The sequence below is a fragment of the Pocillopora damicornis genome, chromosome 2, assembly GCF_964200805.1.
Source record: "Pocillopora damicornis chromosome 2, jaPocDami1.2, whole genome shotgun sequence".
Lineage (NCBI taxonomy): Eukaryota > Metazoa > Cnidaria > Anthozoa > Scleractinia > Pocilloporidae > Pocillopora > Pocillopora damicornis.
The window spans coordinates 22,956,515-22,971,014 of record NC_142671.1 but is presented as its reverse complement, the minus strand read 5'-3'; the positions used below and the strand labels follow the sequence as shown (position 1 = coordinate 22,971,014).

General features: G+C 38.6%; 3 protein-coding genes and 1 non-coding gene across 8 annotated transcripts in view; 3 read left to right on the top strand and 1 right to left on the bottom strand.

Moving 5' to 3' along the window:
- The first annotated feature begins 32 nt into the window (after positions 1–32).
- Positions 33–13,549, top strand: LOC113677592 (uncharacterized). Of its 4 annotated transcripts, none has more exons than XM_089196486.1 (4): positions 33–279; positions 2,114–2,177; positions 11,192–11,264; positions 11,656–13,549. In XM_089196486.1, exons 3-4 carry the CDS (start codon positions 11,207–11,209, stop codon positions 12,393–12,395), a joined length of 798 nt encoding a protein of 265 aa, XP_089052612.1. In that variant the 5' UTR covers positions 33–279; positions 2,114–2,177; positions 11,192–11,206; the 3' UTR covers positions 12,396–13,549. The 4 variants fall into 4 exon arrangements, with proteins under 4 accessions (XP_089052612.1, XP_089052613.1, XP_089052611.1 ...); XM_089196487.1 differs by having other exon boundaries at positions 37–279; positions 2,117–2,177; XM_089196485.1 differs by lacking the exons at positions 33–279; positions 2,114–2,177 and adding an exon at positions 8,564–8,719.
- LOC113677594 (adenosine receptor A2b) overlaps positions 203–14,500 on the top strand; it is a 39,922-nt gene continuing 25,624 nt past the window's right edge. Inside the window, exons 1-2 of one of the 2 annotated variants that reach the window (XM_089196460.1) lie at positions 203–279; positions 2,114–2,177. The gene's annotated coding sequence lies outside the window, so the exon portion shown is untranslated. Of the gene's footprint in view, positions 280–2,111; positions 2,178–14,500 lie in introns of those variants that run through there. The other variant, XM_089196470.1, reaches the window with a different exon arrangement.
- On the top strand, positions 686–759 carry Trnar-ucu (transfer RNA arginine (anticodon UCU)). Its single transcript has one exon. It is a non-coding gene; the product is annotated as a tRNA-Arg (tRNA).
- On the bottom strand, positions 3,284–6,797 carry LOC113677591 (uncharacterized). The gene is made up of 3 exons (XM_027194411.2): positions 6,762–6,797; positions 6,074–6,176; positions 3,284–4,422 (listed from the first exon to the last, which is right to left on the bottom strand). Exons 2-3 carry the CDS (start codon positions 6,138–6,140, stop codon positions 3,632–3,634), a joined length of 858 nt encoding a protein of 285 aa, XP_027050212.2. The 5' UTR covers positions 6,141–6,176; positions 6,762–6,797; the 3' UTR covers positions 3,284–3,631.

The window sequence follows — 14,500 nt, the reverse complement described above, 5'->3', positions numbered from 1 at the left end:
TTCAGGGCAATCCGCTGAACAACTGTTTTCAGTTTTAGCCCGTTCCCGTCGTCTGTTTGTTTCCAATTTCTGTGTTTTTTGTTTTTGTTTTTTTTCGAATTCCTCGCACTTGGATGGTTTAAACTGTCGGTAGCCATGTTCACCTTTGATTTTGTATGTTTACCGATGAGAAACGATGATTCCAGTACCCAGTATTTGATTCGGGTGGCCAAGAACAGCTGAAACAATCATGAAGATGTAAACAGCTTCGTTTGTTTTCGAGCCGGAGGAGAATAAAAGGTACAGTTAGTTTACCTCTTACATAACCTAAACCCTAACGGTACTAAAGTGTGTATTTAAACCAATTTAATTTTTGGCTGAGAGGTTAGAGGAGCCGTCACACAACACTGCGTGACAGCTAATTGTGAAAGCTTAGTGTGATTATTGAATGTGATTATTGGGTTCGATTCCCACCGAGGTCAAAAGATTTTTTCTTTGCCTCGTGTGGTTCCCTGTTTCCCTTTATTAGGGCTAACGCCCTGTCGGTTATTCATGGGTTTAAATAGCACTTTAATTTACACTTCAGAGTTAATTCTCTGTTTCACCATTTGTGTTCCCAGTGCTACGCGGCACAACATTCATATGTACCCTTACTTTCTCTTCGCCGCGATTCACCATCCTAAATCGTCCCCGACTTTCTCTGTGCGACCTCGTAGCTCAGTCGGCAGAGTAACGGTAGATCTAATCCGGAGGTCGTGGGTTCGATTCCCACCGAGGTCAAAAGATTTTTTCTTTGCCTCGTGTGGTTCCCTGTTTCCCTTTATTAGGGCTAACGCCCTGTGGGTTATTCATGGGTTTAAATAGCACTTTAATTTACACTTCAGAGTTAATTCTCTGTTTCACCATTAGTGTGATTATTGTTGAGGTCTTTGAAAATGTGCGATTAAGGCTGCATTGAATTGCGATACATGTGAATGATTTGGACTTTCCTTCCTCCCTATTTTGTGGCATATTTTCACATCCAACAGGAAAAAAAATTATTGTATAAACTACGGTGTTGTACAAGGATTTCCAGCCCCGAGAAAAGCCGTAATGATACGATATTTCTTCACGTGTGTTTGATATCACCAATCAGCTGCTGAACGTCACTCGCCTTTCGCGCCACTCGGTCAGGCTGATGAATGAACGGCAAAACCTTCACCATTCTTAATCCAAGGTAGTTTGTCGGAATCTTCTCAAATTGTGGCCGCTAAAACACTGAAAAATCAGTTCGTGTACAGACAGTGACATTCAAACTTTCCTACGAGGTGAAGAAAACCAATATGCGAAAAGAAAAACCGAAAATTACGTATTCGGTGGCTTTGGTAATGGCATTTCTCGCGGCTGAGAACGAAAATCGACATCTGGAAGATTTGCCACAGGCCGATTTGGCCGTTTACCAGGAAGATTTCTTCTGTCAGTAAGGACAAAGTCAATGAATGAGAATTTTGCAAATTGAAAATTACGCCCATTGTTGTTTTTGTTATTATGATTCAACGCATTTTTTCCATCTTGAGCCTTAGCGCCTACGCACTGTTCGATTTTTGTTCGGGAATTGTCGATCCATTTATTTTCATTCATTAATAAAGTTGGCTTTTTTGTCAGTAAATATAAACATAATATCACATGGTTGCTCGTAAATATGCAATTTCTCTTTTCGTGTTCAACTCGACATCTCACTCGTTCGCTGTGCTCACTCATGAGCTATTGAGTTAAACACTCGGAGAGGAATTCCATATCTACGCGCGCCCATGTATTATTCTCTGTATAACAGCACTTGCTGAAAACTCGTGGTGGGGTTAGAGTGGTTTCATAGGGGAACATCAAGTTCAAAATCCTTGGAGAGAATTCAAGGCTTTGAAAAGCTAGGCCTCCACAGCTTCTTTTTCTACTGCAAGTGTAGAGAGGCACTCTGAGAAGGAAGTGTTTTGCCTAAGAACACAACACAATGACCAGGCCAGATCTCAAACTCATGCCTCTTCACCCAAGGTCCAGTGCACTAAACACTGGGCTACTGTTTCTCCCGTATTGCAAGAGATATCAGTGACATATTTCTTGATGATTGGATGATACATTTTGCAATTGCATTTTGCAGCAGGATCAATACATGATGGAACTGGCTGGATATTTTAAAATGTGTTACATCAACTGCAAAAAAGGTAACTTTTCGCATTTCTAATACCACAAAGTCTTTCTTAAGAGAAAAAATGTGTACCTGATTTTCACCTTAGTAGAGAGTTTGGCTGGTTCTCAACAGGTACATATTAAAGCAACAAACCCTTTTTCCCTCTTAATGACTTTGTACTTCTTAAAGTTTCTCCTGGAAATTCTCTGATTAATCCACTTGACTACACTTACACTGACACTAAACATTGAAATTATTAACAGTGGGATCTTGTTGTAGTAAACCATCACATCCTCTTAACAACGCCACAAGGAATATATGGCAGTCCAGAGGAAAACTAGTAGACAGATCTTAAAACTGGATGGGTTTTTACTGTGTATGAAATAGTATTTGGTGACATTTTACCAAACTGAATGACTCAGGAGGGTTTTTTGCTTGCATGTCTGAAGAGCAGAATTTAGTTAATAGTTAGTGGGTATGACATCACTATTCATGTATGTGGCCAATTACTTTTGGAGCTTATCCAGTTTCCAAGGTTTAGCGCCCTAATCATTAAACCACAGCATCTCCCAGTACTGTAAGGTTGCTTGGACCAGTACCGTTGACATTCTGATTATTTTAAAAAGGTGGCAATGATTCTGTTTGTTTAAACCATGATAACCGAATATGACTTCAAAATGATTTTCATGTCACATTTGTATGTCTTTTATAATCTGTGAGTGATACACGGTGGAATCATGGAATCTTGTGCATGTTGGGAATGATAATTCAAATATTTCTCCTCATGATCCTGTTTTTATGTCTTTCCTCATATAATCATGGATGAAAACCAATCATGATCTGTGTAGAACTCATTGTGTTATTTGAAACGTGGCTGAATTGCTTTAGAGGAGGACCGCATTTTAAAGATACTGACTAACCCCTGGGTAACAAACACACTCTGATAAGGGAAAAAACCTGACCACATATCATATAGGGGAATATCTGGTCACTATGACCTTGGAATTTGTCTTGCTAAATGTTACTGATTTGGTGCACCAAGGCGGGCTTTAAAAACTAAAGCTGTGAAGGGATTTTTAAGCAAGCAGCTGCAAGGCATATGCGTGGTACAGTTATCGCAATATTGCTCAATTGTGCATGTCAATTCAAAAAATAACTCTTTATTATATAGCCCTCTTATTCACGAGTACATTACTCCCAGCGAGTCGATCCATAATTTGAATCACGTAAGAGTTATTGAACCTCTCCTCAGCACATTTCCACACATGTTCCTTGGATGAAGTTATTTTAAACGACGTTATGGTTACTTTTGTAAACTAATGTTCATCTATAAAATATCATTCTGGAATGATTGAAGTGAAAGTTCTTTGTGTAATCGTAGTCATCTGTGTTTTGTCAAGTGTTGACAAAGTTTGTTGTGTGATGTGACAGTGTAGCTGTTTGATTGGTTAAGTATGTCAAGTTAGAAGAAGCTGCCAATGTAGCTTTTTACTGTGTCTTCTTCTCCTTCTTTGGGGCATCTGCTGTCTTCTCTTCGGTCTTCTTCTCTACTGGTTTCTTGTCATCTTTCTTTTCATCGTCGTCATCGTCATCATCGTCATCGTCGTCGTCATCATCGTCATCGTCATCATCATCGTCGGCTTTCTTGGTGGCATCCTCCTTTTTTTCTTCCTTCTTTTCCTCCTTCTCGGGCTTCTCGTCCTCCTTCTTGACTTCCTTTTTCTTTTCGTCGTCCTTCTTTCCTCCCTCGCTGCTGTCCTCGCTGTCTTCCTCATCCTCCTCGTCTTCACCATCATCTCCATCATCACTATCATCTCCATCATCTTCATCGTCTTCATCATCTTCATCATCTTCATCATCTTCGTCATCCTCATCATCCAGATCATCAGTTAGTTCATCTTCATCTTCATCATCGTCTTTCTTATCGTCCTTTTCGATCTCCTTGTCCTCTTTATCAGCTTTCTTGTCCTCCTCCTTATCGGCATCTTTCTCTTCAGTTTCTTTATCGTTCACCTTCTCGTCTTCCTTCTCAGGAGCATCGGGGTTGTCCTCCTTGGCTTCATCGTTCTCTTTGGGGATTTCGTCCCTCTTCTCTTCATCCATATCATCTCCCTCGCTGCTGTCCTCACCGTCATCCTCGTCGTCGGAGTCGTCGGAGTCGTCGGAGTCGTCGGAGTCGTCGGAGTCGTCGGAGTCGTCGGAGTCGTCGGCATCATCTGCAACATCGTCATCGAAATCACCAGTGTCGTCCTCCTTTTCTTCTTTCTTTTCCTCTGCCTCTGCGATTTAGAGAGGTAAACGTGAGGAATTCTCATTTTGTACACGCACAGTAATTGTAACACTTATTGCATTGTATGTCACATCTATTTGATTAAATTACCATCAGTTTTGTATAGTGTCAGAGAAACCGTATTTTGAGAAGGTTCAGGTAGCTATCTGTTTAAATGGCCAATCTCAATTTCACCGGCTTCCACCTCCGAATGAAATTCGTCTTTTAATTTGTTGTTGATATTCCTCTATGAAGAGTCTTCTATCCCTGCCACTTCAGGCAAGTCTTTCTTTTTTTCACTTCCGTTCTCTCTCCCCATTGTCGTAGCTACAATCTTTGTAACTATTTTAATTTCATTTATGGACGTTGGCAAACCTGAGATTGAAAAGTTTTTAAATCACGAGCCAGAGGCTCGTGACTTACAAAATTTTCGAAATGTTTTGAAATCCTATCCTAGAAAAAAACGTCAAACAGTATTTGGAAAATTGTTGTGTTCGGTTGCATAGGGCAATGCAAATAAATTGAATTTCCTTTGATAACAATGACGAAGCAATCTTCCGATTCAAAAGCTGGGTCGTAAGGCCAATGCTTCGTAAATGTAGTTGAGAACTTTGACTAATGCTTATTGCGTAAAGGGGGATCCAATTAGCCTTCGATATTTGCTCTTTATGATTGGAATGTGATAATTTAAAATGTCGACGTGAAGGCATGGACGCAGAGTTTTTGTTTATACCAGTTTGTTGTACGATTGTGTAACTGTATCAAGTGACCTGTTGAACGAGTGATATGCTTGTTGTAAACTTTTTAGCGGGGAACCTACTTAATCATTCAAGTGCTTCTTCTCAACCTGTTGTGATATCGTAAACACGAGTCTTTAAAAGGAACGCTGGCGTTAAAAACGCAGTGTTTAGAAATAAACAATGGTTTTGATCAGATATTGAGTACCAAGATGTGTAATATGGTTGAAGGTCATCAAATGTCTTCCCTAACCTTGGGTAGAAAATTAACATTAGTGGCCTGTTCTCTATCTCCCACAGCCTGAACATGGTTTGGAAATTAACGAAAACTTCCGTAGTTATGATTAAATAGTGCAACGGAAATAAATGTTGCGGTATTTCCTTAAAGGTCAAGTGGTAAAGATGTAAAGCCTAATGTTCAAACCTCACTTTTTCTACTTGTTCTTACTCACAACGGATTATCAACCGAAAGTGATTAGGATCAGTTTTCAAGTTACTGTTTTTAAAAATGATACAAACGAAAAACTATTCCTGTGATTGTCGTAATCATAACTACGTTTTTGACTTCGGGTGGGAATTTGATATGAAAAATTATCGACAAAAATCTGCTATTATTCAAATAAAAGTAACGGTTCAAAAGCAGCAATTTCTAATACTTCTTGCTTCCCGTAAATTGATGTCAATAAAACGTCCTTCACTGACTTTGTTAAAGCTGCTATCGTGTTCTCTGATGTATAAAACATTTAAGAACTAGCAACTAACTTGTCTATAATGGAATCTTTTCAAGCATCGGTAATGAAATTTACTAATTAACCGTTGGAAGGCGTCAGCGTCAATGAATCAGAGTTAAGAACACTAAAGAGTTTTTATCTCGTCATTAAGATTAAAGAAACTTGGTGAGACGACTTTATAAGGTTTCTTTACCTGGGGCTGGAGCTCCCTGTGACATAACGATGCCAAAGAGAAGGCACAACAGAACAACGTACTTCATTTTGTTGGATAGGTAATTGTCTTCGGACTCGTAGATCTACCAAGAGAAAACAAACGTTAATGCAATTTGCAAAGTTATTCCCTTCTCATGATGCATTTTTTATCAACGCACCTCATTATCAATCAAGTTGGATTTATAGAAAATGTGTTAGTATTCCAGACAGAATTTATGATGAGAGATGATGTTGAAGGACTCTTAAGAAGTGGCTCAAACTTAAGAGGAACGTTCGCTCGTCAACAGCTTGAATTAATTGTGCGATATGCTTATTTCGTTTACTTTTGTTAGGTGCGAAGAGACGTGTCAGTTTTCTCCAACTTTTAATAACTTGTTACACCTACAAGGCAAAACCTCAATCCATTCAACGAATTAAAGATCTTTTCATATTTGTCAGTGAATCGTTTTTGAAACACAAGAACAGAATTTCAGTCCTTAGATTTTCAAGGTGACCCTCCATGATCAAACTTGCATTTGTGTCATAAGAAGATAAAGAAGATAAAACGAATGAATTGACAAACTATGAATAACTAGAATCCCCTTGTCTAACTTCATCTTGCAGGATCTTTAGTCTGTTAGAAATTATTAGCAAGTAGCCCTAAAGGAATGAAAGTGACCCTAACTAACCTTTACTTGGAAGTCTTGCTGGCGGCTTCTTGTCTGGTCAAGAACTTTGGTTGAATGGACCACTGATGATCTAAGCTATTTTAGAGATGTCCCATGATTAACTATTTACAAGTGACGGTAGCGGGGATTACGTTCCGTGTTAGCTAGTTCATTACAGGTTGTTTACCTTATGCATTCAACAACACGAAAATGCGTCTTCATGGCATGTGGTCGCACGCGAGTCGATGATTGGTCAAGTAACAAGTTTACATGACCAATTGTCCAATCAGAGCCAATCGTATAGAGAATGTTAACAAAATAGTATCTTCATTTTGTTTTGAAACAACTTTCACTGTTTTGCTTTACATCATGGTTGTACCCGCAAATTGTTGACGTACTTGAGCTGGTTGTCCTGGTCTTGTCGCCCAATCATTTGACTTAAAGCTCTCCTGATCTGTAGTTTTTACAAACAATTCTCCAAGAACCTCTTGGTAAAGTCCACGTTGTGAAAAAGCCAGTCTGTCATTTTTTGCCATCATTAATTTTCCTTCTTCATTTCACTTTAGAATTCTTGGTTAATTCTCTGCTTTTGCATGGTTTTGCATTATTCTTAATTTCCTTTTCGTATCAAGCGACTTTCAAGATTCAGTGGATCAGTTTCAGATTTATCTCATATTATCCAAAAGTTTAATATTAATAGTGTTCTGGAAGATGAGATGACTTCAGAAAGCTTTCTGCGTGCTCGTTCGTATTTAGATCATTTAAAGTTTTGTTTGCTAATAACACACCTTCGTATAAGAAAATGGGTCGAGAAACTGTATTCAGTTAAATGACATTGTCTTTCAGGAAAGCCAGATCCAAAAACAGGTCTTCCAGCTTGAAGGAAGTCACCTGACTGATAGTAGAGTTTTTAATTTTGCCACAGTGAATTTAAGACCTAATGTTTAACATTACCTTACATTCCTAATTTCCTTTATTGACTTTTATGTCATGCATTTCATACGTTGGATCGGAAATTGCTAAAAGGACCCAAAAATGCGAGCTTACGCGGTAAACGTTTCTTGACTCGCTCCATTAATACGCTTTTGGGAAACTGGGAGGTTTTGGTATTCATTCCGCAGTAGTCTTTTTTTTTTTGTCCTCGGCCATTCTCCTTCTATCATATATAATTATGAATCTACAATAATTTCATGGACATACCTATAATGTCTCTATAACTGGCGGTCGTTGATTGAAACCTGTGGCATCCGCTTTGCGTAAAAGAATTTGACGTACAAAAACAACGAGAAAGTATGGTTGACTTTGCGTGTCATTCTTTGGCTCAAGAAGCTCTAAGAGTGCTTACTTACACTGTGGTGGAGAGAGTTTAGGTACTGATGATCTTTAAGGGCCTAGGGCCGGTTTGTCGAATTACCCAGTGACTTTATAGACACCTTACGGCCCGAAAAGCTCATTTTCGCTTGCAGTGTTTCATTCAAGATCGAGATGTTGACTTTTTAAAAATTGGAACATTAAATTAAAATATCAAGAAAGGAAACAGAAGGAATTTATTTCTTTATTTTAATCATTATTTATACAAGGTAAAAAAATTCATTAAGTACAAAAAAATTCCAATACAATGACTGAACAAATGGCAATTTCAACTCAATCTTCTCATGCGCTTTGCGACTGCCCACCTATCTTCACGATCACATATTCAGTAATAGTGATAATTAATACGATAATGTCGTACTCTTCTTTCTAAGCTCCTTTGATATATACAAAAGTGAGCAATCGGCTCATTAAACACGTTTTCCTGATATTGCACAGAAGCTTGTTCATGCAGAGCAGAAACATAAACGGAAAATATTCACGCGCGTCATTGTGAAAGAAGTTCACACGGCATCCTAATGGACTCAAAATATCTATTAAGTTTGAGTTAACAATACGTACTGCCGGCATCCATATAATAGATACCGCATTCATACATCCATTGTCAGGTGAGTCTTTGTGGCACGGTTTGATATAGAGCTGGTAAAGCTTTATACGTCTTAAGTTCTCACCGACCTAGTCGCTGAAAACCCTTGTGACGGTTTAGTTGTACAGGAAATGATGCTTGCTACTATTAATGGAACGAAACGACGCCATACTGTTAGAAATAGGGAATATTGTGTTCAATGTTTTTGTGTAAAGGAAAGCCGGATAATTAACAATCAGATCAATTTAACCGAATGAAGTTGCAAGTAAAGTGCTGTTCATTAGCATTTATTACGCGCTCTTTTCCTATCTAACGTAACTCTTCGGTTGTACATGAAATAATGTTTGCCTCTAATACCGAAACGAAATGAAATATGTTGTAATATGAATTAATATTATGTTGAAGTCGCCGCATTATTCAAGGCATCCATATGAAGGCTTTGCAAATGGTCAAGCATGACGAAACCGCTATAGAGCAAAACCTAAAACGAATTTAATAAGTAATCTTAGTGATTTTTTCCTTCGCAGGTAAAGCATTAACCCTTTCTTTTTTTCACAAGAACGTCTAACTTTGGGCCTAAATCTGAACTTTCTTGTTTTTTTTTGTGTGTGATTTGAGCCTGAAAACGTTCAAAACATGTTCTTAAAGGTGTGTGGTATAGAATTTCAGCCAGCGTAATGTTTTTCTAGAAAAATTTTATGTTTTCGCTTTTTTAGGTCACTAAAAGCCATCAAAAGGCGATGAGCAACGTTCGGACTATTGTTTACTGTAGTAAATATTAACAAAATAATTTTCGTTATTAAGCTAGGGCTCCACGAAAGGAGGCGCTCGCCGGTGATAATCTGGATTGTGAAATTTGTCCTGCCGATCATTTAAAAGCCGAAAAAATAAGGGTTACCGAGACAGTTTCGTCGCTTATTTGCAATTTTGTATTTTTTTCGTCTATCTCAAATTTGGTCCTATGAATTTTTTTTATCAACAGGCACTGGGAAGGGCACAAATATATTTAACGGTCCAGCAAATCTTAGGAAATTTCACTAAAGGAAACGCGATAGATCTCGCTCGAAAGATCTCTATTTTTCTTTCTCGCAAAACATTACGTAATGGAAAAGAACTTCGCCAAGATCTATATCTGAGGGTGCGTAAACTTTCGAATCTGTAGCCCTTTAGCAATCTTTCCCACGGTGTTTTCTTTTCGTTTGACCTCTTTTTCAGATGTAGAAGGCCTATGAATATTACGGGTACAGCTGCTGGAAGCCCTAGATTCCATCACATACAAACTGTATTGAGTTAAACTGATTTTAGCGCACCTTTTCAGACACCAATCGTATCGAGCCACCATGTTCGTTTTGCATGTTGACACTTTTAAAACTCGCGCATGTTCGCACCCAGATTTTGCGCGGTCAAAAAATCCTACGGAGCCTCCTTAACACAGACGAATAGAATACAGCATACGTGAAATATGTCTCGCTTTAAGGCCATGAAGCAAAACAACTCATTTCAAGGGCGGATCACGTAAAAAATATCGTGTGCTTCGACTCATAAGGCGAAACAGCATTTTGCACAGACATGTGCTGTATACGTGAAATGAATGGGAAAAAAAAAAAACAGAAACAAAAACAAAAACAAAAAAACCACGACAAACGTGTGTCTTCTTCAGTCGGTCAATTTCATGGAATTCCGGTCATTCCAATGGAAACACTGGATTCTATTCGCGTCCATTGGACTCCATCGGACTCAGATGGAGAACATTTTCCACGCCTACCTTCGACCTAAACACGATTTTTCCTAAATCTCTCACCATTGGAAAATCGGTCATTCTCATGGAAAACAGTGGATTCTTTACGTGACCATTAAACACCAATGGAAACAATTTTTTAGGCTTACCTATAACCTAAAGACTATTTTCTTTTTAAGGTCTCTTACCATCGGAAAATCGATCATTTCCATGGACACCTTTTTGATACAGGATCTTGTTCGTTAACATCGGAATCCTTTGGACTCTGATGTAATACAAATTTGGGGCCGGCCGTAAAACCTAAACACGATTTCGGAAAATCGATCATTCCGATGGAAGACACTGGATTCTATACGTGACCATCGGACACCGATGGAAAACATTTTCGAGGCTTATCTTTAACCTATAAACTCGATCTCTCGCCATCAGAAAATCGATCAGTCCGATGGAATCCATTGATTTCTATTCGTGTCCATCGGAATCCATGGGGCACTGACGGAAGAGTACGCATAATTAATTTATTGACTTCCTCGATTTGCTTAATTTACTCATGTGCGACTACGTGCCAGGCAAGCGCTTAGAACCTACGGCGAGTTTGATGAAAACTTGGACCAACTCATGACATCTATAAACATGTTCCAAAATGACGTTTAAACCAACATCGAAGTGAGTGCTGATGTAAATGAAGGACTATGAATAAGATCAAGAGCTGAAAGCAAATAGCTGTTTTGACTTTGATGTGAAATATTTTCATAGGTGGTCGTGATACCAATGGAATCATATGCTGAAATATGCTCGGCAAATGCCAATGCAGCTAACAGAGTTGCTGGTAAGAAAAAGTCTAACAGTTATAATTATAGCTAGGCGTGACTGTATTATTACGCCGGTAAACCGATAAAAAGTGCAGTTTGTCGCTTAAACAAGGAAACTGTATTCTCTCACACGATATTGTTGTATCAAAGGTTTCGGTCTTGGAAGGAGCGGGGGCATAGAGAAAACGAGATACATACGGCACAGATATGCTATGGCGTTATACCAAGAAGAAAATCTTTGTATGCCAAAAGGTCACACATAGCATCATTTTTCTTACGACTTTTTTTATCATTGCCGAAGACTGCTCTTTCCTCTTGCAAAACGGAACGTTTTGGGTACACTCCTTGGAATATGAAGAGGTATGTCAATTCAAACTATAATTTGATAGTTCCTCTTGTTTTTCTCAGCTCACTATAAAGTTCTTGCAAAGAACTATGACTGCTTCTACAAAGAACGCCACGAAGCTCAGTTCAATATCATGATGAAATACTTGAATTTACAGCCTGATCATCTTGTAGTTGACCTCGCCAGTGGAACAGGTACCTATGGTGAGAAAATGGTCGAGACATTTAAACTGAAGAATCCCGTGTGGTGTGTAGAACCTTCTTCAGAAATGCAAGAAGCAGCCAGGGCAAAGAAGGGTTTGGTTACCATAGAAAAAACCGCAGAAGAATTCTTGGATGATTTAGACAAACAGCATCGCTTCAACTTTGCCTTGTGTGTCAGTTCTGTTCATCATTTTAGTGATCCAGTTAAAGTTTACAAGGGCGTAGAATCGTGTTTAACGCCTGATGGTGTCTTCATGATCGCGCAAATGGGCGAGTACGTGTCTTTCCCTTTGTTCAAGAAAGCAAAGAATCGTTTCACCTCTTTCGTTTCCGGCAGAAAGGAAGGCACTTCTGCTTTCCTTCGATCAGCTAATTTTGAAGTTGAAGTTTCAGTAGAGCAGTTAGCTTTCATGGTTAAGAAATCCAAGTGGTACGACATGCTGCGAGGACGCTTCCATAGTACCTTAAAGGAGCTGAGTGACGGGGAAATCGAGGAAGGAATTGACGAACTAGACAAAGGAATTCTTCAACACGCAAATAGAGATGATGACATCCCCATTTCTATGACTTTGTTAATATTCATGGCCAAGAAAAAGTAGGCATTGATGCGGCGATGTACTGTTCATGGAATTTCTGTACTGCGTTTCAATCATCTAGGGCTAAATAAATGTATAGCACAGTATGGTATGTATAATCGAAAAGTGATTTCAACCACGAGGTAGTTATCAGTTATTTTTTCAGGCGCTTTTTCGTCATCATTACATTATCTATAACCAGTGATTGAACGGCTTTTAATGTAACTTCTTAAAAGATATTTCGTTTCCTTTAGTTTCCAAGACACTATTGTAATATTCTTGAAGACAAAGGAACATTGTAGACCTTGAAGAAAAGCGTCTGTTCCTTCGACATGTCATGAGAACACTCCTCGTGTTAATTCGATTGCACTTAAATTTTCTGACGTCAGTTTATGAATCAAGGGTTTGGTGTGACATAATAAACTTAAGATGTTATTCCGTGGTTTTAATACAAGCTTGAGGAAAGAAAAAATCTCGTACTCCATCGGAGTATGGATCTTGGGTTCTTAGGATTGGCGATCTGACACCCCAGCAGAGTGCTAAAGAGGCACCTTTACTACGCCATAGGCAAGAAAATGGTCTTTAACAATTCTAGTTAAAGAAAATATCATTATGATCGCAGAATTCAATGTTTTTTTTTCCTTCAAATTGTTTGGATCGACATATTTATTTTAAACCTGAGGATTCCGTAAATATCTTTCTGCTCTTAAGCGCTTGAAGCGATTAGGTGGTCGATGACTTCCTTGAGTAAATGACTTTCTAAAGTTAGAGCTTATTTGTTTGTCAATGATGGAAACTGTACGAGAGAAGCAGCGCGATATGCCTGGAAGCGAAAGCTTATAGCTTGTCAGAGCATTAAACCGCACTCGACGTCATTTACAAGGGCGATGGTAAGTCAAAACTAACGATTAATCCTACTCAAGCCATGATAGGGCATTGAAAAGCAATCCCCTTAAAAAAAGGTAAAAGATGCTAAGCGTTCAAAAAATTTATTGAGTAGTAAATGTACCAAAATCAATTACGTTACTATAGTAAAGGCTTTTAAGTTGTTTGGTCTACCAAGTTCAGAGCTTGCGGCAGAATTGTGACTAATTGAAATTTTTTTAAAGCAATAAACAATTGGACCTTAGGTAAAAAAATTTTTTCAAACAATAAACAAGTGGATCTTATGTGAAAAATCTGTTTCATAGTGCAGCATGCTGGGTGGATCTCTTTTTAGAGGGGGTGACGTTCAACGACAGAAGATTCGTCCAATTTTAGTTTCAAGGCGTGTTCTCAATGCTGTCCGCCTTATCTGCCATGCTCTATATACTAAATAAGATAAGACTTGACACAGCGAAAGAACAGCAGCTGTCCTAAACACCACATTTAATGTTGCTGCACCAAATTGGTGGCGAAAAAAAACAGTTATGAAAGGAAATAAAGAAATGAATAGTGAAATGAAATGGGGTCGTGTCTGGTCAGGTCCTTAGTATGCAACGAAAGCTGCTTTTTAAGACCTGTTTTCGGCTCGGTACCATTCGTTGGGTTACATTCCTAGCACCAGCACCCAGTAACTATCAGTTGGAAGTACTAGTCACTGCTTTTCTGCGAGGGAAAAACAGACAACCATAAGAAAATTGAACTGTTTTAGATCAGATCAGCTCGTTAGTTATTATTGTATCGAACTTTTGCTTCACGTTTAACTTAAAGCTCGCTGATGCGATTTTAGGATTAGCACTTGCACTCTGTGCAAGACAAAACATTTATCATCCTAAACAAGGACTATTGTGGAATGTGTGAGGTGTGCGTCGCTGCAAACGCTATTTGAGGCGTCTGAATCCACACTTGATTATGCTGAATTTTAGACTGATTTAGCATCATCTGCTAGAAGTTAACAAAGTATGACTTTTTTTTAGCGACAAAACTCGTAGTGCGATGAAGTAACTACTGAGCAATTTTTTTTATTGAAATAAATTTTATTTTCGTAAAAATTGTGTTCAGATTCCTTTACGGGAAAGATGAACCTTCTGAAATTTGCCTCGCTCCCAACGGGTGGTGGCTTCGTAGCTAAATTGGTAGTAACATCCAACTGGTATCTGGGAGGCCCGGGTTTGAAATGTGTTGAGAACTGATCTTTTTCAGGATTC

Excerpts from the sequence above, each read along its gene's own strand:
- LOC113677591 (XM_027194411.2), bottom strand. The coding sequence starts at position 6,140 with ATGAAGTACGTTGTTCTGTTGTGCCTTCTCTTTGGCATCGTTATGTCA. Across the intron at positions 4,423-6,073 it reads ACAGGGAGCTCCAGCCCCAG|AGGCAGAGGAAAAGAAAGAA; the intron begins GTAAAGAAACCT and ends TCTAAATCGCAG.
- LOC113677592 (XM_089196486.1), top strand. The coding sequence starts at position 11,207 with ATGGAATCATATGCTGAAATATGCTCGGCAAATGCCAATGCAGCTAAC. Across the intron at positions 11,265-11,655 it reads TGCAGCTAACAGAGTTGCTG|CTCACTATAAAGTTCTTGCA; the intron begins GTAAGAAAAAGT and ends TGTTTTTCTCAG.